This window comes from Pectinophora gossypiella, chromosome 19, assembly GCF_024362695.1.
Source record: "Pectinophora gossypiella chromosome 19, ilPecGoss1.1, whole genome shotgun sequence".
Taxonomy (NCBI): domain Eukaryota; kingdom Metazoa; phylum Arthropoda; class Insecta; order Lepidoptera; family Gelechiidae; genus Pectinophora; species Pectinophora gossypiella.
Window position 1 is genome coordinate 10,702,632 of NC_065422.1, and position 27,907 is coordinate 10,730,538.

The following is a 27,907-nucleotide window of genomic DNA, read 5'->3' on the forward strand; positions in this document are numbered from 1 at the left end:
AGATTAGTTAATAGTTACTACGTTACTAGTGATGTGTCGTGCTCGACAGTAAAAAAGCGCAAAACTTATATCACCTATCACCTAACCTTTAGCATAGGTAACATTTAGGCAGATAGGATCAAACCTGTGTTTTTACAACGGGAACATTCCCGGGAACGGTACATCACTGTGCGTAACCTATAATAATGTCCCTTTGTATGTCTAGTGTCTTGTCTTGTGCCCATCAGTTAAAAATAAGAAATAACGTGAATTTTGTAAGAAAAGATCGATAACTAAATCGATTTTGATGAGTTAGTGTGTGGGGGTGTATTGCCTACTGTTTCATATTTTGTATCTGTGGTTATTTTCTTTCTTTCAAAATGGCTCCGACCCGGAATATTCTCGGATTTTTGAATCCGAAAACCTTGAGTGCAGTTATAACTAGTAATATTTCCAAAACTCCATGCCGATTTATACACAAGTGCAATAAGTGTAACAATTTCTTAGGCGGTCCGGCGATATCAGCTGCTATAGTTCATAAAAATCTCAAGTGTAAGTTTTACATGCTTTTATTACATCATCTGTTTAGTTAAATCATATCGGTTATCATATCGTTGAGTGCTATTCATTTTGTTGTGTAGATTCGTTTAGTTTTTATTGACGTGTTTGTGCTGTGACGGAAAAGTGGTGACATTAGTGAAACATAACCTCAATTTTGTTCAGATAACATTGGGTCCAGACCGCGGTACTTCCACTCTTCTTACGGGTTGAACGCGCGCGTGGATTACTACAAAGTCCTAGGCGTTGCAAAGAATGCTTCTGCCAAAGAAATTAAGAAAGCGTACTACGACCTCGCTAAGAAATACCATCCTGACGCCAATAAATCTGATCCTGAGGCTTCACGAAAATTCCAGGAGGTGTCTGAAGCTTATGAAGTAAGTCCTCGATTATGCTCCAATTCACCTTCCAATCAATCAATCAACAACAATTCAATTTAAATTCAATTTTTTTTTTAAGTAATTTAAAGAATTTTTGATATTTGATTTGTTTACTTATAAGCGGTAAGGCCACCATTTGCCATATAGAAGAATACTTTCTTACGTTTTTAATTGCTTTTTTGGAGCAGGAAAATGTATCGTATCTATTGAAATGTACAATCTTTAGATACACAGAAAAGAAAGAAGAGATAGTTCCACAAGTGAATTAAATTCAAACTATTCTACCTTTACATTGTGGTTAATAAACAACTAAAAGATTGTTTAATTTTAGATCCTATCTGATGAAGGAAAGCGCAAACAATATGACACCTTCGGCACAACCTCGGACCAGATGGGCGGTATGGGTGGACCAAGTGGCCCAGATGGGTTTACTCACCAATGGCAGTATAAATCCACCATAGACCCTGAGGAACTCTTCCGGAAGATCTTTGGAGATGCAGGCTTCAAGAGTAATGCTTTCAGTGATTTTGCCGAAAGCCAGTTTGGCTTCGGGGCTGCTAAAGAGGTTAGTAATAAATTTATATGAGCTGTAAAAATTACAAGATATGGTTCATGCCTATAATTTTAACATTGATTACATATTCCTAGTTTATACAAATGTGATGCAATCATAAGTAATTTTATTATTAGTATTGTGTTCCCTGGTATTATTGGTTCTTATAAATTCTTGCATGTATGCAATAGCCTATAGTATATTCCATTGTAATTTATTCCTTTATAAATTGCTTTAATAATAATTTTCGCCAATTAGGTAGTTAGACCTAAACACTAAACCTGTAGTAGGTAATAGCCTAGATTCATTCTATCTTTCCTTTCACAATATTTTTAATAAATGGGCTATTTTTTAAATAGTCAAATCAATATTTTTTTTCCAAATGTTAAAACACGACATTACTATCGAATTTGTATTAAAAAGCACACTGACATTATAGAAAAACGTGAAAAAATGTCTGACTTATTATTACGGTTTTCTTGAATAAAATTCACGAATACTTTAAATAGAAAAAATAAAATGTTTTTCATTAGTTTTAGATCTGTCTTTATTTAGTAATCAAAATTCCATAATTTATCTTGAAACTCATGTATCCACTTTAGAAGCCTGTCCCACTATCATTATTTGACATTTAATGAGACTTATGGTTCAATTTATCATAAAAGTGAATGTCACATGGTTTCAAAGTGTATACATATTAGTACTTGTGACTGTACATTACCCTGAATGCAATGTGTAGAGAGAGAATTCATGACCATTTTTAATATAAAGTCAGACTGTGATCGTTATATACTCCCAGTCTACACTGACAGAGGGAGAACTTAGCAGATTTATGAGCACTCAAAAGCCAAGTACGACACCCTGAGCCGAAGTTCGCCATAACTGGCCCTGTTGTCTTAAATTTTGGTCCCAGCACTCCCCAGTTTGTCCAGCCAAGTAGTTAATGCCATATGGCAAATCTACAATAAGTCACTTCAAAAAGAAGAACTTACTACTAAAAATTATTTTTTCCAGGTGATAGTAAACCTTAGGTTCACGGAAGCGGCCCGCGGCGTCAATAAAGACATAAACGTGAACATTGTGGACACATGCCCCAAATGTCAGGGGTCCCGCTGTGAGCTCGGCACTAAAGCCATCAAGTGTACCTACTGCAATGGCACTGGAATGGAGACCTTCTCTAGAGGTTTGCACAGATGTTTTTTTATCTACCAATGAGTTATTAATTTATCTTAGTGCAGTTTCCACTATCACAGTAGGCTCGATCATTATAGACGGCGATACGGCTTACCGCCTATTATAGTGTGGATTGCGATGGATGTAACTCTGATTTTCCCAATTGGGATATAGTTGTTGGCTTATGTGTGCCACAAACTTCTACGACATTAAGTGACAATGTAGCTTAAGTAAAACATACTTACCTAGCTAACCTTAAAAACTCAACTTTTGTTGATAATGTGAGAAAACAATAAAAACTCTTATTTCCATTATTTTCCCATAAGTATACCCTATTTAACGAAGCATGATTAGAACGACAGCAGGACAGATATGTATAGTACATTAAATCATCGTCTAGTGCGAAAAAGACGAGAGATATCTCTTTCGCATTAAGCTGTACGCACTCTTAGACGCCTCTCGTCTCTTTCGGCGTAACATGGATACAATTTAGTGCAAAAGAGACGAAAGATATGTCACTCTACTTATGCGTTAGACACTTACGCACATAAAGATTTTGTTACGGGCTAATGACGAGCGTCAAATACACTTCAGTTCTCATATCACGTGCGCTAGTGATATTCTTAAAATGTTATTTTTAATTGGTTTCAGGCCCATTTGTGATGCGTTCCACATGTAGACACTGTCATGGAACCAGGATGCTGATCAAATACCCGTGTGTGGAGTGCGAGGGCAAGGGTCAATCTGTAAGTTTTTCATTAATGTCTTCCGAAGTTCATCATGTGACTGATATACCTCTGCTATTGGGACTAATTATGGACTCGCTCAGAATCTCCTGTGATAGGTTAACAGCCCTTTTTGGCGGTTACTTAATACCTCGTAGCAATGTAATATCATTGATCCTCAGGTACAACGCAAGAAGATCACAGTTCCCGTCCCAGCGGGGGTGGAGGACGGGCAGACAGTCCGTATGGCTGTGGGCAATAACGAAGTATTCGTAACCTTCAAGGTGGAGGCCTCCAACTACTTCCGCCGTGACGGACCTGACGTACATACTGATTGTGCTGTGAGTACTATAATCTTTCTGATGAGTGCTGCAGATAGCGTCATACTTGTTGCCAAGTTTTGGGCCGATACTATTTAGTTTGCCATCGACACGATAAGAAGACTATAATCTTTAATCCTTTGCGGCCTTTTTTTTGGGCCTTTGGCGGTTCAATAGTAACCAGGGTTGATGAGGTTGGTACTCCACCTCACAACCCACACGATAGAAGAGAAGAGGAGATCTTTAATTGGGCTGGTTTTCACTTCCAGTTGGAAGTTTAGTAGGTCGGATGGATGGCAGTCATGTCTGAGAGAAAAAAGAGCTAAGCGGATTATTTGAAAATGGAATAATAGCTTGGGAGAGGACAAGAGTGTAGGGTATAGAAAAGGAGCAAAAGAAATATAGCGAGCAAGACATAGTCCGCGCTCTCTCCCTTACTCCTTAGCAGCGTTCGGCCATTTTAACACTTTCAAGGACAGAACGTCTACAGACGTACGGACTACCTATTATGAACCATGTCCGTGAAAGGGTTAACACTTTCAAGGACAGAACGTCTAATGACGTTCCGATCCCAAGGTGTCATATTACCAATTATGAACCATCAATGGCCCATGATCTCTGTCCATGAAAGGGTCAATAAAGGCGCGGCGCCTCAGAATAGAACTCCTAATATCTATAGGTAGAGCGTTCGTCATTTGTTATTGCAGCTTTTCGATCCAGGTGTATTGTGATGTCTAATCTCTAACTTCTCTTCATTTTAATATTTCAGATTTCCGTAGCTCAAGCAGTTTTGGGTGGAACAGTCCGGATACAAGGCGTGTACGAAGACCACACTCTTCAGGTTGGTGGCTTTTATTACATACGAACATTGATTAACCTTACCCGCGACTTCGTTCGCGTGAAAACCTATGCCACCCCCTTTTTTACCCCCTTAGGGGCTGAATTTCGTAAAATCTCGCCTTAGTGAGCACCTACGTCGTAAAATGATTTCCCATGCAAAATTGAAGACTCTCAGCACTTGTAATTTCTGAGAGCATGAGTGAGTCAGTCAGTGACCTCAGCGTGTTGGCGACAACGTACCGAATACTGAGGGGATCAGCTCATGATTCTGAGTTAATATCAAGTGGATTTTTTTTACCTTTGATGGGTTTGCTCTTGGCCCCAGACTTTGTAGACAAAAAAGGCATTAATGGAAGGCATTAATGGTTTTCCGTCGCAAAATTCATGTTGTTTAATTTATTAGCCAGTAATAAATATTTTTTTTACTTGTTGTTCTAAATATCTAATTATTGTTGCAGATAATGCCTGGCACCTCCTCGCATAGCACGGTCCGTCTTTCAAGGAAGGGCATGAAGAGAGTCAGCCAGCACGGGTATGGAGACCACTACGTGCATATCAAAATACAGGTGAGCGATTTATTGACTCATTGTTCTAGTTATATCAACTTCTGAGTTGTGATAGTAAACATTACAAACTGTCTACCCAAGTTGCAATCGCATAAGTACTCGCTTTAACTCAATGTTAGCTGAACGAACAAAATGAAGGTATTATATTATAATGTATGTACACCATTAACACATGTTTATGGAACACGATGTTCGTGCGTCACCCAATAGGGTCCACCGGTCCACATAATATCAGCGTCGTGGTTCACGCCGCGACTTGTGCTGAATGAGGCCCTTTTATCTCAGGACGTCCACCACCACCTTATGATCATTTCGACTAACATCCGTCTTGCTTTTTTGTAATTGTTTTAGTGGAAATTTCATATGATGTTGTTGTCTTTTTTTTGTGTGTGTGGCGTCCTTTCATAATAAACTATTTCTATTCTATTCTGATTCGTTGTCGAGATGCTTGATGTAAGCTGTATTGTACATAACTTTACAGGTACCAAAGTCGCTGTCGGAGAAACAGAAAGCGTTAATGTACGCATACGCGGAGCTCGAAGAAGATACGCCGGGTCAGATCCACGGAGTTTCCTACGATAGAGACGGTAAGAAACGATAAATGTCGCTTTCGACATAAATTATGCTTAAAACTGGCCTACACGTCATACCGCCGTCGTGCCGGTCGTATTGTGGACGCGTTTTCGTACGAATTTGCATCATACGTAAACGTACGAATACTGTACAGAACGTTCACCTAGTGTGCGCGCTCTCATAGTACTTGAAAGGTCGGAATTGTTACTTTGTGTTTATACGCGTACGCACAATTCGAAATCGTACGCGTACGTACTGGTCGAATTCGTACGCGTACGTATGAGTCGTATTCGTACGGAAACGCGTCCAAAGTGCGTCTGGCGTGAAAACGGAGCCAATTGTGTGTGCAAATTGGCTCGGGTTGTAATAGCAACCTCCCACATCTCAAAAATAACCAATTCAATAGTTTATTTTTTTAACCCCCTGACGCCCAGTACGCTCCGAATGCTTACGGTGGTTTTAGACGGCTTACATTTGCGACGCATAGTATAATTCCCGGCACATAACTTGACTTATAAGAAACCATAACACGGTATAAATCAGAAATGCCTCCCAAATTGTACTATTCATGTGTCATGTCTGTTCAGTTCTGTGCAATAAAGTATATTTGATTTTATTTGAAATGCGGTATGAATATTATATTTCCTTCAAGTCTTACTTTATTTTTTTAATTTAGTCTCAACTCAAGGCGCAAAAGTCCGCCATATTGGGTTAACTTACGTGCCGGTACCTATACACCGTTACTCGCGGGGCATCAAATCAAATCATCGTCGCCATATTTCTCGATGTTATATTTTGATACAAAGCGAATCATACACGAACGCTTGAGTTAGTCGCAAAGAAGTTGGACCTAATTTCGTATGTATTTCTCATTTATATGCTCGGGCAATTATTGAGTTGCTATTGCATGCAACAGCAAAGAATTGGTTCCAGTTTTTACAAGGCGAGTAGAGCCGGTTTTCTGACTGAAATTCCCGAAGAAATGTGTTGAAAAGTAACATTTTAGTTTTTAATTAAAAGCTTTTGAATTTTGGAATATATTTGTTGAATGTTTGATTTTGTATTAATTTCAAACTATGCATGTGGATAAATATTAATAATCTATGTGCAATGTTGATAGTAATACTTACTTCAGAGATTTCATACTTAAGAGTTGATTTTAAAAACTTGATCATATTTGCTTTCTATTGCATTTGCTGAGGAATTTCACGTCCGCACTCAATTAATATTGCTGTTACTTACTAGTTATATTATCTGATTATGATGACGAATGAAATGGACATAAGACTGTTAATGGTGCCAAAGTAGGAAGTAATATTTTTTTTAGCGACACTATACATTTGTTTTGCAGCCAAGTCGAAAACTGGCAGTAGCACAAATGAGAGTGAAAAAGGTAGTGAAAAGATTCACCCTTTGAACCGAGACCAGGATGACCCGACGCGAGGCAAATCAAAGGCGTGGACCTTTCTAGAAGGTCTCGCTGACTCTTATAGGGACAACAAACCATTTTTCGTAGTCGGCTTTGTCTTATCCGTTGTAGTATGTCTCTTAACTTTATTCAGCGACCCAGAAGACAGTTTTAAGTTGCGCGAGTACATGATACACAAAGAGTTTGAAGGCCAAGAGATGGACAAGACTTTCGGGTATGAAAGGGCTATTCAGAAAGAGAGGGAGAAAAATCCAGAATTATATGACGCGTGAACGAATGGAATGAACTTTCCGTGATTACCCTTACTGGTACAGATATCATGGGCTAATATAGTTGATATGTGACTGTTTCCGAATTGCCATACGCCAGAACCATCGATTAGACAGTTGAATTTGTTAGTTTGCATTATGCAATGCAATTTTAATCGAATTCATGAGTGATCGATCAATTACAATGTAGGTAGTTATTCAATATAAAATATTACTAAAACAATATTACAAATTATACAAATAAGCTATCGGTACCAACGCGGCTTGTATGCGCGCGCATCATACGCATAGAAAGAAAGAACATTTATTATTTACGAAAGCCAGAGACAAGACAGGTACATTACATTTGACACAGGCAGGACACAATCCACACGGAAAATAAACATAAAAACTAAGGTAAAAAAATATTACAACAAAAAAGAAGAATCAAAATTAAAAATAAAATATGTTAATAAAATCGAGTACTAAAACTTGACTAGTTTATGTTACGCACACTGACAAATCTTTTATTCGACGCGTGTAATGTAGACATTTGAACAGAAATAATTTACGTAGTTCTAATCAATGATAATGTTATCAAAAGTAAATTATTTTCACTCGAAAGGTGTTATGGCTGAAGAGAAGAAAAGGCGGGGGTCTCGACAGCGAGCGAGCACTAGAGCCCGACCGAAATCGAAACGGATACGGAAACCTCGGCAGCGCTCACGGTTTCGGCCGAAATCCTAGCCGAATCCGAAACTTTCTCTAACTTTGCTCACTGTACGTAACCTAGAATGAAAAGCTCACAAGTGCAGTTTTTTTTAACAAATCTTACGTTGTACTTTGACAGTCTAATAACCGAAAGTAGCTGAAACGTGAATGTAACATGCGACCATCATCGGTAAACTACCTTTTTATAAGTACAATATTTAGTACCAGACAAACAATTTTTGTTAACATTTTTAATTTTGTATTTTTTTACATTTTGTTACAAAAATATATCTTTCAAGAGTGATTTAAATTGTCTGTCATAATTAGTAATAAACCGTGTTTGGTACCGTTTCTAAGTCGTTAAAAAACTCGGGAATATTCAGGGAAACAGTCACATATTATAAAACAATTATACTGTTAGTAAACTTTAGCATTTTAGACAACATTATTAAGAGCGATGTTACATATTTCAATCATTCGTCTATCAATCATGACTTACGATTCAAAGAAAAATTGGTTTTATTATTACTGTCCGATGATTGTTATTTGTACAGGTTGTACATTGATTGTCAAAAGATCAAGCCATGGTGTTTTGTCAATCAGGATATGGCACATACAAATAATGAACACAATGTAGTAGTGATAAGGTCGATTTTTCTGAAATTCGTCGGCACTGATTTTGTAGGCGCGTGTTTGAAAGATGTAATAAACACGTGCATAAATTGTTACTTAAAACTCACAATTGAATCGTTTTACACAATGTATTTAGTGACGTCATATTTATTTTGTTGTGTCCTATAATGCAATATAGGATGGTTGTAAATATTATTATTTATAATGAAAGAGATTTTATAAGTGATATATTGTTTTTGAATGTGCTGTGTAGTCATTTGACGGGATATAGTATGATGGTTATCGTAAGTTATGATTGTAAATCGTTTCATGAATACACGAAAATTTAAAAAAATATTTTGTTGTTTCATTTTTGATCCCTTGTTGGCCCCTTACACCATCATGCTATACACCAAATATATTTCAGAAATTCACTGGACTGATTTTGATGCATGTATTTATTGGATTATGAACATAGGTACCACTGTTATCTAATGACAACTTACTCAGTTTCAATCTAGTTCAAGTTTGGGTTCAATGACGTGTTAGGTTTAAATTACATCTGGCTGCATCGCATCGTACTTTCCTATGTTGCTATCCTTATTTGTCGAATCTTTCTGCCGATGTTTTTCTGTGGAATCGAAGGCAGTCGAGGCGGTGGAACGCTGGTGGGTAGGTCTTTGAACACCGAAAGTCAGTATCATTATCGTGAACGCGAATATATCCTAGAATATTTGGTTTCTTTTTGCAAATATCTAGTTAGAACTTATGTAAGTTGGCGACATGCATAAATAAAGAGTTAATAGTCACAAGGTTTATACATGTGACATTGTGGCTGAGTGAGTGATAGGTGAGTTGAGATGATTGTGTGAGAAGTTGACGAGTGACATGAGTAGTACAGAAGGTATAGATTATAGAAGGGATGCATAGACAATGTGTGAAGGAGTGTGAATGAGTGAGAGAGTGATATAAAGAGTGAGAAGGGAAGGAGAGGGGGAGATATAGACGATGGGGGACAGTAGACGATGGTGGTCTAAATTGTTGTACTGGTAGAACAAATAAAAAGAAGTGTTTGAACCGTGCTTGACTGTTTAATTGAGCAAACCCAAATCCCACATACACGTGATTTATTTCTCAATGCAGTTTCTTCCAGCAAACTTAAATGGGTTCTATTACCAAACGAGTGGGTTTCAATAGTTTAACTTAACTTACCCTTACATAACGGCAGATAATTTAATCATGTTTTCGCTTCTCTTAGGTAAATCGATATAAAGAAAGAAGTTTATCTTTTACGACTATGTTTTTCGTAAGTATTTTACATACGCGATGCAGTAGTAGTAGAAGTAAGATAGTAGCAAAGATAAACACCTAACTACTATTGATATTATTTAGTACACGTCACTTTGAGTAGAATAATTCATAAATAAATATACCCAAAAAAATCATTGACTCATCCCAATGCAGCAGTCACTTAATTTTATTTTAAGTTATACCTTATATAGGTTGCGGTGTAATGTGGATAAAATAAATAGTAGCATCATATTCGGCCCAAATGCATAGAAAATTTAAGGACATGCGTTACAATATTTAGAATAGGTACATGAGTTATGATGTTATTTTCTTATCCGCTGAAAAGTAACCGATAGGCAAAATAAATTTATTTTATATGGAACACACGTAAATTTTAGGCAGAAATCACCCTTCAAAATTTGACGATTAGGAAAACGTTGGCGGATAATATAAATAAATAACCCGACAGAATTAAGTTGACAGCACAGGTCAAATGGGTTGCATACCAACGAGATTCCTATTTGATTCGTCCGTTGGATTATATTGTTTCATTCGCTCATTTATTTTAAATTTAACGGCTGCCAATCATTCGTTCCTTTCCTTTTCTGCGAGAAAGAAAATGTTAGGTATAACTTAAAATAAAATTAGGTGGCTCGTGTAATACATAAACACATGTTTATAGTTTTATTGGTAAGGCGGTACAAATATGAAATAAACTAGTCACAATGATATTGAAAACTATATTACTAATATTTTCTTATGGCAACACTGGACAATTCCACAGGTAAGAAAATGTCCATATCGGAGTCGAGTCTGGTGGACGCCGTAAGGGACGCACTCAAGGAGAAAAAACCCATAGAAGGTCCGCTAGAACCAAAAAGAAACCACCAAGAAAGACCAGAGGTCGACGACGTGAAGGAATCCAAACGAAGCAAGGGCTAAGTAACGGCTGGTGTATTTAAATACGTCATGCAATTAAATTGTAGTTCCTAAAGGAGTTCTAGTATGTTATATCAATCTCACAATGAGAAAATTATTCCGAATAGACGCGGAGCACCTATTGTCAAACCGGTACGAGCGTGTTAACCATTGCTCCACCGGGTCTTCCTCCTGTTCATGCGATTTTTTCCATCTACAACGCCAGTATGTCGATTTTTCGATTTATTTTTTTTTTCTTTGTGAGGAGTGCTATAAAACAAAATTCTTTATCTCGGGATATCTTACTGTTACCAAACATAACCTGTACACACATGTACAATTGTACACACATGTTACTTTTATAAGATAACAGAACGACTCTGCTATAAAGAAGTAATATAAATCTTCCCGTTACTTAATAGATAATTATCAATTCACATAATTTACAATATATTGAAAAGTAAAAAGAAATCAATAGGTACTTAAAAAAAAGAGTGCCTTTGACCACGATCCCCCCTGATGTTAAGCAGCGATGTGGTCTACTTATGTAAAAACCATATCTACCTTTAGTTATTCGATTATTTCGTGCTTGTTGGTAATTAAGTTGGTTGGTGTGATACTCAAACAATGGCCCAACCAAAGTATATCGAAGAAGTATACCTACTTATAGATAATTTTTAAATATAGTCTATTGGCACAAAAGTTGCATGACGTATCTTTTAGGGTATACACAATATTGAGCGTCTCGCGTGGTCCCGCTTCGCAATGTAGGTAGATAAATATTCCAATTTCAAATACCTTTTTAATATTCTTTCAGGTTTAGGTCACAGCATAGTTACAGTTTGAAAACCAACTTGAGAATTCTCTCAATTTAGGTATTAACCATTTCTACACAGCTACTTTAACTAGAAATGGCGTTATTTTTATGTTAAGGCCATGAAAGATTGGGCCGGAATAGGCCGGTTCGACCGGAGGGATACCACAGCCTCACAGAAAGGACGGCGTGAAGCAATGTTTGCGTTTCGCCGAATGAGGGAGGGTACCGGTGATCGAACCCCTGGTTCGTCTGGAACAGTTATCTAGGACTTGTTTCACCGCTTGCTGATAAACTGACTGATAGCATTATTTGTCGGATAAATAAAACATGCCTTTAGCCTTTTAGGCCCTTTTAATTACCCAGTCTGTACCCCGGTACCGGACTTTGGGTTACTAATTTATCTTATGTGCAGTTTTCACTAACACTGTTGGCTCGACCATTATAGACGGCGATACGGCTCACCACCAATCACGTTGGTCTAACAGAAAGCTCTGTGAGGTATGGGTACTCAATTCATCTTGCGATGGATGTACCTCTGACTACCCAGAACCGTGCTGTATGTAAGTTTGATCATCGGCGTCTAGGGAGATTCTGATATTGACAGTTCGCTAAATACCGCGTTGGTGGAAAGATAAATAGATACTGTAACCATGGTGTGACCATTAAATTGAATTTATTTTCGTTAAATTATCTATTTTGTTTTTATTCTGTATTTTTTTTTGGTTTAACATTTTTATTTCATTGCATTATGCTCGACTTTTGTTTCATTTCTGTGATACGTTTTTTTATGAATAGACGATATGTCACGAATAAATAAATATTTTGGATTTTTGTGTTAAAAAATCAAAATATGTTGCTGTAAAATTTGCAGTTACCCTCAAAATATGTAACGTTTACATAAATTCAAGACTATGAATCAAGCTGTATGTACATAGCCGTTGACTAGTATGTAGGAATTGGTAGGAAATAAAATAACTACTTGAAATATTTGTTGTTTTAATTCTTCGTTAAGGACTTACAAATCCTAAACTAAGCCTAATCCTTACTCCAATGCTCACTGATCCGGTAGTAAATACACCAAAATTATGTTAAAACAAAACACGTTTACGTTGAGCGCAGATTACTTTCACTATTAAGGTAAGAACCCAATACTCAGCTCAATACAGTATAACGACGCCTTATAGTAAAAATGACGTGAGCGCCTTTCGAAAAATCACATTTTGAAGTGATTTTTTTTTAACAAATTCAAACAAAGTGATTTCTATCAACTAATTTTAAAAATTGAAATCTCAATTTTTTATCTGGAATAAAACAAGCTTGTCTATTGCGAAGTTTTGTACATAAATGACAATCGAATGTGATTTTTAAAAAAGGCGCTTACAAGGGAGAGAGACCAGTTTTAGCAACTTGGGCAAGGCACATTGACTTGGTATATAAACAAATAGACTACCAATCTTTGTAAAAAAGCGTCCGCCTTGCATCTTGTCACTAACGAGACGGCTTGTCAATATCGATTGAGTCGCAATGGGCGTTATGGTGGCACTGCAACGGATATTGTTCTTTATTTTAACAACCATATCATCTTAATTTGAGGGAACGAACTTATAATACTTACCTACATAACTTATTGTATACCGTATAAAGAACACGGTTCGAACGCGTTTAAAAAAAAATCGTGTCTTATTTGACAAACAAATAAGTCTTATTTGTTTATAGTATGTCAGGGGCTAGGCCCCAGAAAGTTTGTATGAATAGATGCATCATTTCGAAGTCGTCATTTCGAAGAATTTATTATCTCTACATCTTAACATAGAAACATACGTCACTTATCTTTACTGTGTTCGTCAACAAAAAGTCTGTATTGGTCTGTCATTTTGTTCATCGACCTGCTACTGCACCGTCGGAGGGTAGCCAGTGCACACGAGAGGAGTATCATGGCACCTTCCACGTAGATCGCGTAGAGAGAACGGATGTAGCATTCCACCTGATATGATATGACCATTTAGTTAAAACTAAAATAATTGTGCTGAGTTCCAGTATACACTACCTTACGTTATAGGTACCTGTCATTTTCTTATTCGCCCAAAAGGAAAGGGACGGGTAATCGACAGATATAAAACTTATAGAAAAAACAACCCTCTCAAAATTTTACATTGGCCAATAACCTGAGTAAATTAAGTTGAGAACACACTTCAAGTTGTGTATCAGCGAGATGCCTATTTAATTTTGATTCGCCCGGGTTATCCAATCATTCATTCAGGAAAATGACAGGTATAACTTAAAATAAAATTAAGGGGTGCCAGCAGGAATTGGGACCAATAATTTAGTATTACTTTTTAACCTATTTTTTAATGTATGTTAAGTACAAGTACGTACATTCTCCAGCCCCCCGCTGGTCGTGAACTCCAGAGGAAACATGACTACGTCGAGGGCGTCCTTAGAGCGCGCGACACCGAACACAATCACTCCTACCACATAGTAGAGTAGGATCGCCAGCGGCACACAGCGTCCGCAGAATAGTATACCCACGATGCACTGTACAACAACAACAAAAACGCTTTATTGCACATATATATGTACCTACGGGGTATGTATAACCTACGCGGTATAACGTAGAACTCTTGCCCAGGGTTCAGGGATACGGGTGAAGACCTCAACGGTTGCAGAGGCGAAGATGGGAGCCATCGGTACGGCAATGCAGGATGGAAGGGGCAAGTAACAAGGACTGTAACCTGGAACCTGACAGAGGGCAGCAGTAACTGTCAGTACTATTCAGAGGCGGAGGACAGGAGTCCTAGTATGGCTTTGTAATAGACTACTCTGGGCGCCATCCCACTTGCGTCAGACAGAGTACCTACTGCGGGGCGGAAGGCAAGAGGGAACTGCCCTAATTTTCCCTAAAACAGTAGCATAGAGAATGCTACACCGACAAGAGCGTGGCTCTTAAATTGATGATGATGATGATAGGTATGTACAGTGGCAGCCCTAGGGCGGTGCGAGTGGTACCTACGATTGCACCGGCCGTCGTTTTAGAACTTCTTTCGTGATACGAACTATATTTTAAACCTAGTTTATCTTTTAGTCTTCGTTTTAGGAAATTGAATATGGTCATATCTACGAAAGACTAAAAAAAAATAGATATAAGTAATCTAGAAAATCTTACTAGAATTCTCCTTCGTAAAGGACTCGATTTCATAAGCACCGAATTCCTTCTGTGAGCCTGGTTATCTGCAACAAAAAAAACTTTAGGTTATACAGCAACACGGACCTCCGCGGACCGGGGTAGGCACATAATTACCTATCTAGTTCAAATTCGCATAACTTTAACAAATTATTTTCCTGCCGTAGTATACCTACTTAGTAACATAATATAATTATGATATTACTTATACATCAATGATTTGCTATGGCTTAAAACCTCAGGTTCAATGTGAGACTTTCCAGGCTACTTTCCCTAAAAATAATATAGATGGCGTTGTGACCATTTTTATTGCGAATAAATGATTATGAATTATGCTTAAAAACAATGATCGTAGTGGCAATAGTGATTTTAAATAATTTTAATAGTGATTTATACTTTATGCTGGCAGTGGTGATTTTAAACGAAACGACCGACCTTATTTAATGATAAATAAATTATAAAATATACTTAGGTATTAGCTTCCCTACAAAAAAATCAGCAGACGGTTTTTTTCTTTTCTTTTAAATTGAGGTTATCACAGTACACGACGATATAAGCCCATATAACGTTCTCTTTTTCTTTTCAATCCAGCAAAGGTGATAGGTACCTATTATAGAAAATACTTAATTGAAATAGTGGCGGAACTAGTAAGCTAACCGCACGCGAAATTAAATGCTCTTAAGATCCAATTATTGCAGAGTAAACGGAAGTGTACCTACCTACTGTTATAAATTGTTCATTAAATTCGGTGTTCCCATAGCAAAATGAAAAAAGGAGAAGTTCCATAAACAAAAAAAGAATTAAGTAGATAAAAGATTTTAGTCAAACAAAAGGACACTCGATAGTCCACCACGGGTTGGTGACTTGCAGACCCTGACACCAGGGTTGGTAACAACCCTGCACAACAGATGATATGAAGTTTGTTTCTTCTGTAACCAGAGCCTTTAAAAGTAATACTATTCCACTAATCGTGTGGGTTGTGAGGTGGATTACCAACCTCATCGCCCCTGGTATCAGGATTATTATTGAGCCGCCATTGACCTCTGACACGGCTCATGTAACAACTATATACATCAGTAAGTAGTAACTGGGAACAACGGCTTAACGTGCTTTCCGAAGCACGGATTATTTTACTTTCGACAATTTATTGGGTGATCAACTTCCAATGTCGTGTCCTAACCAATCCAGGGCCCCACCAAGTGAGTTTTGCGATATGTCTTCAATGGGATTCAAACCCGGGACCACCGTATCGTGAGCCGAACGCTCAACCACTGTCCACGGAGGCCGTTAAAATCAATCAACCGGAGGAGCATACTTCACCACGCTGCTCCATTGCAGGTTGGTGGAGATGGGCTAGTAAACAACTTATTTGTTAGAGTTTTTTTTATACTTATCGCATTATTTTTAACCTTTCTCTGTGCTATGGCAGTTTAACGGCAGTACGGCCGTTGTTAATTAGTTAATGCCTTGTTTAATCCCATACCCAACTCTGCCGCATCGAATTTTAACGTTATTGTTAAGGGAAGACTGACTATCGAAGCACCTAATTGTTATTTTATAGCGCATTCGTACGTTGCTAATAGGTACCTATTCACTTATTAAATGTTATTTATATTTAAACCGTGGCTAATGATGCCAATTCCGCCGGACAAAACTTAATTATTATTTTAGATTGGCAACTCTAAACAGAGCCGTCCTTCACTTGCGATAGTTACAAAAGAAAAAAGAAAGAAACAAAGGAAAAAAGAAAGAGAAAGAAAAAAGAAAGGAAGAAAGAGATATAGCTAGGTTTTAAATTTCGAACAGAATCAAAAATAAGTTTACCTATTGTTTGGATAACAGAATTGCGAAAGCGGTATATAAAGCGAAAGTTGATGGTAAAGAAAGATGGATCTACTTTGAACCAGCGTGCGTGTATGAAGCGATTGATGAAGGTGGAGGAAGCAAGAGAAGTGTGTCAGGATCGAAGCTAATGGAATTCTACAGTCTCTGCTTACCCCGGTGGGAAATAGGCGTGAGTTTATGTATGCGTTGTATGCTAGAATCGGTACGAAAGTAGCACGAGACACTAAGAGTGGCTAACAAGGGACTACAATGTCTCATAAGCATTACCTTTCTCTTTGCCTTAATAAAATTGACCCACCCCTGAGATTGCTTTAACTTTGTTGATCAGATCCAAACTACTTTTTGTTGCAATAGTAATGTAGGTAATACTTATGCGACTATGCTGGACTGGAAACTAATGAAACACAGAACGAGTTAAGCTTCTTTTCTTACCGGAATTGTCGTAAAAACCGACAGAGGGGATGTGTATTTTCTAATATGATAGAATAATGATATAATGGGCGATGGGCTGATCATTTGTCACCAGAAAGTTAATAATTTTAGGACTTCGTACTTATAAAAAGTAGTTGTAAGTAATTTGCTTTTTGATTAATACTTGAGCTTTGTCCACACCATTTGTAGAAGTTTATGTAGAAAAATATCTTTATTCCGTAGGTAACATAGTTACACTTTCAATCGTCAGTTTTTACATAACGACTGTCTCATCCGCCTAAAACTACTGCAGCTTCTCACAACCTATATAGCTGGGGAAAAGAATCTGCAAGAAAAACCTCGGCACAGGGCCTTAGACGTTCTTTTAAAAATAAACGTAAAATATTGTTATACAATTTAGTAATTTGGCTGCCTAATATCAGACAGTTAATCCCATGCATTCATAATCTAGATAATCACTATTATTATAATAACGTTTTTTTACAAGGTTTTTGTTTAAATACTGTCTTAAAGCTGTTCAAAGGTAAATTCTGAATGTCAATGGGAATCTTATTGTAAAAACGTATATGTTGCCCCTTAAGAGATTTAGTGTTTTTATGCAGTCGACTAGCATGCAAGGCAATGGCCCCGATTCCAGCAGACACCGCCTAATTTTATTTTAAGTTATATCCGTCATTTTCATATCCGTCGGAAAGGAAAGGGACGGATGATTCACAGCTCTTAATTTTAGGAAGAATGAGTGAATGAATGAATAACCCGGGCGAATCAAAAGGTACGTCGCTGGTATGCAATCCGTTTGACGTGCTGTCTACTTAACTGTGTCGGGTTATTGACAGATGTAAAATTTTTAGACGGTTGGTTTAGATTTGTGCTTAAAATTGACGTGTGTTCCATAAATTTTATGCTTGTCGATTACCCGTCCCTTTCCTTTTCGGCGGATAAGAAAATGACAGATATAACTTAAAATAAAATTAGATGGTATTTACAGGAATTAGCACCAATGTGCATTGAAGAAGGCTTCTCCTTAACAGCTAGGGTTGGCAAACTGGGTGTTTCAGTAAGTTATTGGCCACAACTGCCAATATTAACGATTTCACCGTGCCAGCACTGCGCTTTCAACCATCAGGGTTTTTTTTATATTGTTATGTGTGAGATTGTTGTTTTGTAGAGCTTTATTTTAACATTGTTCGCTTTGTGTTGTTGAGTGTTCACTGTAACCAAAGAATAAATAATAACACTTCGTATAGAAGGGACGACGAGCTTGGAGCGAGCTCATAACGTCGGCTGCATCACTAAGAGGCGTAACTCATTCTTGGTTAAAAATAAGAAATTCAAATTAATATAGTTAGCTGCCCCTGCTGCTGCTGCTGTGTTGCTGCTATGTTGCTGCTGTGTTGCGGCTGTGTTGCTGCTGTGTTTGCTGCTGCTGTGTGTGTTGTGATAGTGTGTGTAGTGTGCAGCTCTTAGTGCTGTTGGTTGCTGTGTGTGCCTGTTGGGCACTTTGCCTCGATGTGACACATTGGTGGAGGTGACTGTTTTATTTATATGTGTTTGTTATTTGTCCAATAAAATATAGTTAGCTTATCATTCTTATAATAGTAACCACATAAAATAAGGTTGACTTAATCTTATTAAAAGTGCTCTACTGTAAAGTTGCAAAAATTGAGTTACGCCTCTTAGTGATGCAGACGACGATATTACCTCACCCTGCTTGGTTCACTTTAGTCGTAAGTTAATAAGGGATCGCGCTTGAGCTATCTATGTGTCTCGCTCGCACGCACGGGGAGAATATGGTGGCACACGGTAAAAACGAGATTTTTGTATGGAGTATCCGGTCTGTTCTGTAAGACTAACTGAATTGCAAATGTCCTTTTTAACACGTTGATCTATCTATTAAGGCGATGCGATTGGACCATGCATATCTCCCTAGTCCCCTTACCTAACCTGTAGATTTGACAGGTCCGGTTTTTTACAGAAGCGACTGCCTGTCTGACCTTCCAACCCGCGAAGGGAAAACCAACCCAATATATGTTAGGGCACATACCTCCGAAAATGCTCGAGAATGTGGGTTTCTTCGTGATGTCTTCCTTCACCGCTGAACACGTGATAATCATTTATGATCCAAACATGAATTTAAAAACAAATTCGACAATCATTTGTTTAGTTAGGCCTGTGCTTGATTCGAACTGTGACCTTAAAGTGAGAGGTAAGCGTTCTACCAACTGGGCTAACACAGCTCTTCTATGTCGCGGTACCCGAGCTTCATTGCCTAGTAACAGAAGCGTTAGTTGTGGTTGCGCGATACCAAAGAAGCAATGAATGATATGGAAAGTTTTATAATACGATCGTTGCCTCATATATGTGTCGATAATATGATCGTTTTGTGCATATTTCGGTCCTACTGGCTATGCTCCCGCGGCATCTCTATAATAAAAACTCTGTGATCTAAACTGATTCTGTTTTATGTTAAATGCGAGTGCTCCAAAATCCAGTGAAATGTCCAAGGGATTCACGAAAGGTCGACAATAAAAAGGGTTAAGTACCAAGTATCCTTTAGGAGTAGGTACTTGCTTAATTAGGTACTTATCCAAGTCCCTCTTTTTTCAAGTTTTATGAGAGATCAACAGGGACATAGCCTAAGTATTAGCATAGAATAAGTGTTGTCTATTTGTAACCCCCGCGATGGAAAATTCCACTTGATATTAACTCAGAATAATGAGCTGAATTTTCATTTATCTCAGTATTCGTTACGACGTTACTTATACCCCGTACAAGTACATACAGGTAGCCATATATGTAAAGTAGTCAGTGATATTATAACGAATACTGAGGGGGATGATTCAGAGTTGATATCATGTGGAATTTCTTGTCGGAAAATTCATGAAATCTTTTGTGTTTTTTTAATTATTTTCAGTTCCATACTTTTGCGACAGAAAATTCCACTTGGAATTATCCTTTAAAGTTTTCGTTACGATGTCACTAACACCCAGTATAAAATAATTTCAAAGTGAACGAAGTCGCTTTGTTTATGAACCTGCGCTAAAGAGTATCGTCATTTCTTTGTTTTTATCACAAAGAATGAGGAGCTCAGTGGCGCAGCGGTAAACGCGCTCGGTCTGCGATTGTTGAAGTTAAGCAACTTTCGCAAAGGCCGGTCATAGGATGGGTGACCACAAAAAAAAGAGTTTTCATCTCGAGCTCCTCCGTGCTTCGGAAGGCACGTTAAGCCGTTGGTCCCGGCTGCATTAGCAGTCGTTAATAACCATCAATCCGCACTGGGCCCGCGTGATGGTTTAAGGCCCGATCTCCCAATCCATACATAGGGAAGGCCCGTGCCCCAGCAGTGGGGACGTTAATGGGCTGATGATGATGATGATTACAAAGAATGTCACAAAGTAAAAAATGAGGTAAGTAAGTAATATACAATGTCGAAGAATAAAGACAATAGATAAGTAAATACCTTTTGTAGCCTTGAGGTCATGTTTGTCTTCAAAGGGCTCCTTTTCACCGAAGCATGACTTCATTCGTTTCATACAGTCTTCTAATTTTACCACCACACATGTACTCAGGTTTAACACTGAAAAAAAGAATAGTATTAACTTTTTCGCTTAAGTACATTGTTTTTCATTTTATAAATATGTATATTTCTTTCTAATGAGGACTTTCCAGGCTTCGTTCCCCTAAAATAATACAGATAGTGAATATAATAATATAGACTACTAACTTACATCAGTAAGTAGTAATCAGGACAACGGCTGCAACTTACTAACGCCCTGGTATAAACCTAATGTGTCTTCATACAAAAACCATCATCATCATCAATTTAAGAGCCACGCTCTTGTCGGTGTAGCATTTTCCATTCCAGTCTAGTTAGACTGGAATGGATACAAAAACCATCGTGTACAAAAACCTTTTCATAACATTTCGTATGTGTGTTATCAGAGGGAACCCAAAGAAATTCATCTCTACAGACTAAATTAAACCTACCACGTGTGTGGCTTATAAATCACAAGTTTCCTCATTCGTGCCTTTTTCCTTATAGGGGTAGATAGAGAAAACAGCAATGGTAGGACTTTTTTTAAAACGAGGTCCTTCTATCGTGTGGGTTGTGAGGTGGAGTACCAACCTCATCCACCCTGGTGTCAGGGTTACTACTGATCCGCCAAAGGCCCCTGACATGGTTCATGTAACGATTACTTACTAACATTAGTAAGTAGTAACCGGGACCAACGGCTTAACCCCTTAAACACCGGAACGCGGATCTCGACCAGACACAATGTAAAATCTATTGTGTCTGGTATCTCGGAATATGAGAGGTTAACGTGCCTTCCGAAGCATGGATCATCTTACTTTCGGACAATCAGGTGATCAGCCTGTATTGTCCTAACCAAACTAGGGATCACAAAGTGTTTTTGTGATGTTTCCCCACCGGGATTTGAAGCCGAGACCGATCGTGAGCCCAACGCTGTAACCACTGGACCACGGAGGCCGTCTGCTGCTTGCAGCTGCTGATTGCACTTTACTTGTTTATTTAAAAGAGTTGATACTTACTTAAATAGAAGTGCATGGGTACCGCTATTATAGCGTAGAACAATGTGGCTGTCCTTCCCCACATCGTTTGCGGCACAGGGGCGCCAAAACCTGGACAAATAAAGTATTAAACGTACTTATTACTTTGACAGTTTTTTATGACAGTAGTGGTGTTGATTCAAGCCTTCGGTAGCATATTGGCTGAATCCAGTACACACCATCTAAATTTATTTTAAGTTATACCTGTCATTTTCTGAAAAGGAAAGGGACGGATGAACGAATAGCCCGAGCGAATACAAGTTAAAATAAAATTAGGTTTCTGCAGGAATCGGGGACATTATACATCAATAATTCCAGCAGACACATTCTAATTTTACACATACATACATAAATTCACGCCTATTTCCCACCAGGGTAAGCAGAGACTATAAAATTCCATTTGCTTCGATCCTGACACATTTCTCTTGCTTCCTCCACATTCATCAATCGCTTCAGAGTAGATAGATAGATCGTATTAGACCATTTCTAAGGACATCTCCAATTTAATTAAAATAATTAATTATTCATTTATTAATTAGTTTTATTTTCTATTTTTTTATGTTAATATATTTAGTATTCAATTCTAATTTTATTTTAAGTTAAATACTTACCTATCCTTTTTTATCTACTTACCGAAATGGAAAAGGAAAGAATGAAAGACGTCAATCTCAAATGACCTTAGGAATTAATGAAAATAGGTACTTAACAAAATAAAAAGTAAATAAATAGTAGCGCCGTCTAAGTTATTCTTGTATTACTAATGCAATTTGTCCTCTGTCAAAAAAAGTCAGTTCCAAGCAACCGAGTGTTTTACTTATAAAATCTTAGGTTATGGGCCCAGCACGCTTCCACTGCGCCACTCCGCTGTTCGCGTATAAACCTCACGTATCAACCTCATCAAGGTCAAGGTTATTATTGAGTCCCCAAATGGTTACATATGGCTAATGGTAACATGCTTACTTGTCTGCTTCACGTGCCATTCGAAGTGCGGATTGACTGTCTACATTTTAGTGGCAATGGTGTCTGTCTGTTGGGTTCAATTGGTACAGTGGTGTCATTTCAGTGTACATTTATGTCATTTCGGTGTACATTTATATCATTTCAGTGAGTACTTATCATTTCAGTGGATGCATAAAAAATCAATTTTATCATATAATATAACACGCAAATGTTTATCACTCTTCTGTGCTGCTTCCTTCAAAGATCGTTTGATTTTTTCCTCCTCTCTTTAAATTAAGTTAAAGTTTAATTTGTCATCAAATATGTGAAGAAAAGTATTGAAATAAAAAATCACACCGAAATTTTATTGAGTTTACAGTTTTATTGATGCATTGTTTGTGTAATGCAACAGGTAATGCACCTGGTACATTTACGTTTTATGTATTTTGTAAAACTAGATGCCGCAACAAACATTCCGTACAAGCTTCGTAACATTTGGCTACGCTGAGCACACATGTCTTGGGCTGGGATCTAGTTCAAAACATTCTTTTTTTGTACCTATTTTTAGTGTTGTAATCCCAACCTGTTTTGTGAGCCAAATAAATAAAAATAAATGATAAAAAATGAGACTTGTTGAAATTCACCCATTACCCAGAGCTGTAAGTACGTAGATGGTGAAGAGAAAGGTGCCGGCGACGTCCCAGTAGTGTCCCGGATGAAGCCGCGCGCCCCGCCCCACTGCCTTGATTGTCATCTGTCTCTCCGCCTCGATGCGTGCTTCGATTGCACTTCGCCATTTCGGTGACACTGGTGTTATCTGAAATACGATGTTTTTATTGTTATTCATAGACAACATAGAGAGTTCGCGTATGAGTAGACTTACGAAAAGGCGATGCGCAGATTACGCGAGCGACTTACGATCAAATCCAGGATGTTTTAACGAAAGCTCAAGACTTGATGTGGAAGAAGCAAAAAACGTTACGTTGGCTTTATTATAATAATATGTGAAATTTGAAGTCGTCTGTTGGTGATTTTATAAGATTGTATTCCATGCTATAGAGTATTCATGACATACTAGCCTCATTTAAGCAAAAGCAACAATATTGCTATTAGATATTTATTGATATTGCGCGCTTAACGTAGTGAATTACATTCTCTTTGCTTTTATATGCCCAATGCAATATCATTTTTAAAAGAATTGCTTCAATTCAGCCTTTTCAGAATCCCCGATCTAATTATCCATTTAGGTATAGTTCTAAAGTATCGGTAAGTACGGCAATGCAGGACGGAAGAGGCTCGCTTCAACTGTCAGTACTATTCACAGGCAGAAGCCAGGAGTCCTAATACGGCTTTGAAATAGACTATTCTGGGCGCCATCCGACTCGCGTCAGACAGAGTACTGCGGTTCAGAAGGCAAGATAGCCACTGCCTTATTTTTCCCTAAAAAATAGCGTGGAGAATGCCAGACTGACAAGAGCGTGGCTCTTAAATTAGTGATCATGACAGTTACTAGGTTTAGGTAGGTACCTAAATTCGAATAAGTTGGGTACTTAATATGTTTTCCCGTTTTTATCCCAACTTCATTCGATTTGAGGAAATAACATCTTCTAAAATAACAGTTCAACCGCACTAATACCAGAGTAAAACTGCTGCTCAAAGGAACATGTTACGTTTGACCATCCGAATTGGAAATTCGCCAGCAAAATATGTGGTTCAACCAATTGAAAGTAATCGCGTCGCCATCTTTTAAATATTTCCCAGTTTGCAGCAAGAAACCTATATATTATTTATTAGTGCGCATTCGGGTGGAAGTTATTGGAAACTGCAGCTCTGAAAAGCTTTTCATCAGGGAAATATGTCTTTGGTTTGAAATTGACGTACTCTGCTGTTGTAGATCTTCGAGGCTTCAATAAGCCGATACTTTGAGGATAAGTTTTCTGTGAAGTTTTGTCTGACAGAAACTTTAATCCTCATGTAAGTATAAGATATATAAACAATACAATTACAATATTTAAAACAATAATAAAAGAACAACACAATGAAACAATACTTAAAAGAAAACACAACAATCTTCTTCTTATCGTGTGGGTTGTGAGGTGGAATACCAGCCTCATCAAACCTAGTGTCAGGGTTATGATTGAGCCGCCAAAGGCCCCTGACATGGCTCAAATAACGATTACTCACTTAAATCGGTAAATAGTAACCTGGACCAACGGCTTAACATGCCTTCCGAAGCACGGATCATCTTACTTTCGGAGAAGAAGACTTACTTGCCTTGTCGACCGCTTCTCTACCAACCGTGACCGCGCCGTGTGGTAACCGTCTTATACGCATTAAGTATTCCAATAGCACTTATGGTACAAAGCTGGTGTAACTTTTGTTTTACTACTTTCTGGGTTAACCTAGTTGAAACTGAAATCCTTGAGGCCGAGAGCCAATGCCAAGTACGTACACTGGCACAATATTATGTCAATTACCTGAACGGACTCAGGTTTTCTACTAACTATATTTTAATACAATTTTCATAGTAAAAATATAATTTATGTTCAACGAAGTAGCTCCATAAAAAATCGTCATTACTATTTTAATTGTGTACTTAGTTTCCTAGGTGAAAGATAAATTAGGAAGTTGTGATTACTAAATACATACCGATATACATAAATACAGACCTAAAGGTGACAAGAAACGTTTTATTTTTCTATTTAACTTATTTATGAATTTTAATAAATAAATATGTAATAATAAGTGCTGCTTTTTCGTACAAATTCCATAATAATTTCGTGTTTTGACGTTCAGTAAAAAGTAACTGATTTACGCTATTATAGATTACACAAGAGATAAAATAAATAATATTATTTTATACAAAGTTTTGTCTCAAGTGTTTTTGTAAGTAAATAGTCTGTCACAAAACCGAACTTTACTAAAAAATTGTTTGTATATATTAGTTTTCTTTAATTTGGCAGATGTAAATGAGTGCGAAGTTAAGGTGAAGTGAGTTGAGTACATTGTTTTTTTTTTAATTTCTGTATATGTCTGGGTATTTTTACAATTAAGTATTGTAAATTGTCAAGTGTAAGCTTGAAGTGTAAGATGAATTTGGACTGGACGATGAACATACAATACATACATAAATAGCTTATATACGTCCCACTGCTGGGCACAGGCCTCCCCTCAATCAACCGGAAGGGGTATGGAGCATACTCCACCACGCTCCTCCACTGCGGGTTGGTGGAGGTATTTTAATGGCTAACAGCCGGGACCAACGGCTTAACGTGCCCTCCGAAGATCGGAATCTATTTTTTCAGACAATCACGTGATTCAAGCCTGTAAAGTCCTTACAAACAAACGACAGTCTCACAAAGTGATTTCGACAATGTCCCCATCGGGAATCGAACCCGGACCTTCAGATCGTGAGCCTAACGCTCTAACTACTAGACCACGGAGGCTGACGATGAACAAATTTGTAAAATTGTTCAGCATAAATTCGTCTAACCGGCACCAGACCTGCCCGAGTTTGAGCGTATGCCCCAAGTCGAAGTTTCCACCTGAATACGTGTCTGTGCTTTACTGATTAATCGACACGGCTCTGTGGCCACAAGTTTAATTCAACTAAGTGTAGTGCTGCTTCTAGCATATTAGTCAGACTTATTGCGACCGATAAAGAAACCTCTAGAATTTTCTAGATGGCTACGCTTGGGCACGGAACGTTTGTTTAAGCATACATACACAGCTCACGCCTATGATCCCTAAGGCGCTGTCTCCACGAGCGAGAGAATCGCGTCGATATTATCGTCGTGGCACGTGTTTCTACACATTCTCCTTGGAGCCGTCTCCACACGACGATATTATCTCGGCGATGCGGCGAGTGGCAATGAGCGCACGAAACGTCATTAAATCGCCGCGAGCGCGACGCGACTAGCAGCGGGCCCGCCGCGCGCTAGTCACGCGCTTTGTCAAACGCAGCGTCATTTCAGCGTTGCCTCTCGCCAAACAAATAATAGCTCAACGCGTCGTCAAGGAAACGCGGCGATTCTGTTACGAGTCATCGCGGACACGCTGCGATTCCGTTACGACTCGCAACGATACGCGGCGGAATTATCGCTCGTTCGTGGAGATTCTCCGACGATAGAAAGGCGGACTCGTCGCGATTCTCTCGCTCGTGGAGACAGCGCCTAATGTTTGGGCAGAATCACAAGTGATCAGAAGTCATCTTGGAGATACATTTGATGCAAAGTATCAAGCGCTGTAATATACTTTACGTAAATGCGTAGCGTAGTCGTAGGTCGTAGCAAGTTCGTAGCATCCGTAGTAGATATCTACGAAATTATAACCAAAAATAAATATCAGAAACCGTTCCTAATTCCCACTTTTATGTATAGAAGAGACAAAAGATAGCCGTACTAATGGGTTGATGTAGAAAGTCATTAGCGAGCTAAGCCGCTGGGAAATATTTAAATTCCCATTAAAGACTATAGAGACACGGCTTCTGGTTTTCAATTAGTTATGTTTCTTAATGAAGAGCTGAAAGGACACATTTGAATTTCGACTACGGAATTTTAAACGTTAAATTTGAATATTATATTTTGTCTACACTACAGAAACTGGAGCGTACTATTCAATAATTTCAATAATTATCAAATGTAGGTAAAAGCATATTCTAAAATTGGCTTATTTCGTATTTAATAAACTTACATATATTATGCTTTTTTTTACTTAACTTCGCTTCAAATGCTTTATCTACTTGGCCAAACAAATGGGGAGTGCTGAGCGCTATCACACAGTAACATGTTGTCGTTGTAGTAAGAGAAAAATGATGTAATTTCTAATGAAAAATAATAAGCAGAATCACATAAACAGTACAGGTATAGTGTGTGCCATCTTACCCCGTGTGTACGAGCAAGACAGACTATTTGCGCGCGCTCCCTAACTCCTTAACAGTTTACGGCTATTTAGACTAAAGCATGACCCAGAGGGGGTGAGGTAAAACTAGCTCGGCGTCCGATACGAATAGGTGCGAGGCGAGGAGTTACCGTTCTATACGTAGTTATTCTTTATTCTTTGTTTAAGTATGCCGGAACTGAGAAATGCCATGGATAACCGCGCTAGTCTAAATAAAATACAATCTCAGATAGAGTCAGTGACATAAAATGGAATCGATATGTAAACAAAAAACATGAAAACATTGGACGTTGAAATAAACCTCGCTTCGCATCCGTTTTAAAAAAACAAAAAGTAAATTGCGACTGGCT

General features: G+C 38.1%; 2 protein-coding genes across 5 annotated transcripts; one reads left to right on the forward strand and one right to left on the reverse strand.

Moving 5' to 3' along the window:
- Positions 1-345: 345 nt before the first annotated feature.
- Positions 346-12,679, forward strand: LOC126375671 (protein tumorous imaginal discs, mitochondrial-like). 4 transcript variants are annotated; one of them, XM_050022739.1, is made up of 10 exons: positions 346-531; positions 703-914; positions 1,249-1,482; positions 2,485-2,653; positions 3,295-3,389; positions 3,551-3,709; positions 4,458-4,529; positions 4,987-5,094; positions 5,576-5,681; positions 10,742-12,679. In XM_050022739.1, the coding sequence occupies exons 1-10, from the start codon at positions 360-362 to the stop codon at positions 10,897-10,899; spliced, it is 1,485 nt and encodes a 494-aa protein (XP_049878696.1). In that variant the 5' UTR covers positions 346-359; the 3' UTR covers positions 10,900-12,679. The 4 variants fall into 4 exon arrangements, with proteins under 4 accessions (XP_049878696.1, XP_049878695.1, XP_049878697.1 ...); XM_050022738.1 differs by lacking the exon at positions 10,742-12,679 and adding an exon at positions 7,019-9,024; XM_050022740.1 differs by lacking the exon at positions 10,742-12,679 and adding an exon at positions 7,970-9,024.
- LOC126375395 (uncharacterized) lies at positions 12,672-24,632 on the reverse strand. The gene is made up of 7 exons (XM_050022301.1): positions 24,540-24,632; positions 23,310-23,475; positions 21,702-21,791; positions 20,611-20,727; positions 14,856-14,920; positions 14,069-14,227; positions 12,672-13,676 (listed from the first exon to the last, which is right to left on the reverse strand). The coding sequence occupies exons 1-7, from the start codon at positions 24,630-24,632 to the stop codon at positions 13,515-13,517; spliced, it is 852 nt and encodes a 283-aa protein (XP_049878258.1). The 3' UTR covers positions 12,672-13,514.
- Positions 24,633-27,907: the final 3,275 nt, after the last annotated feature.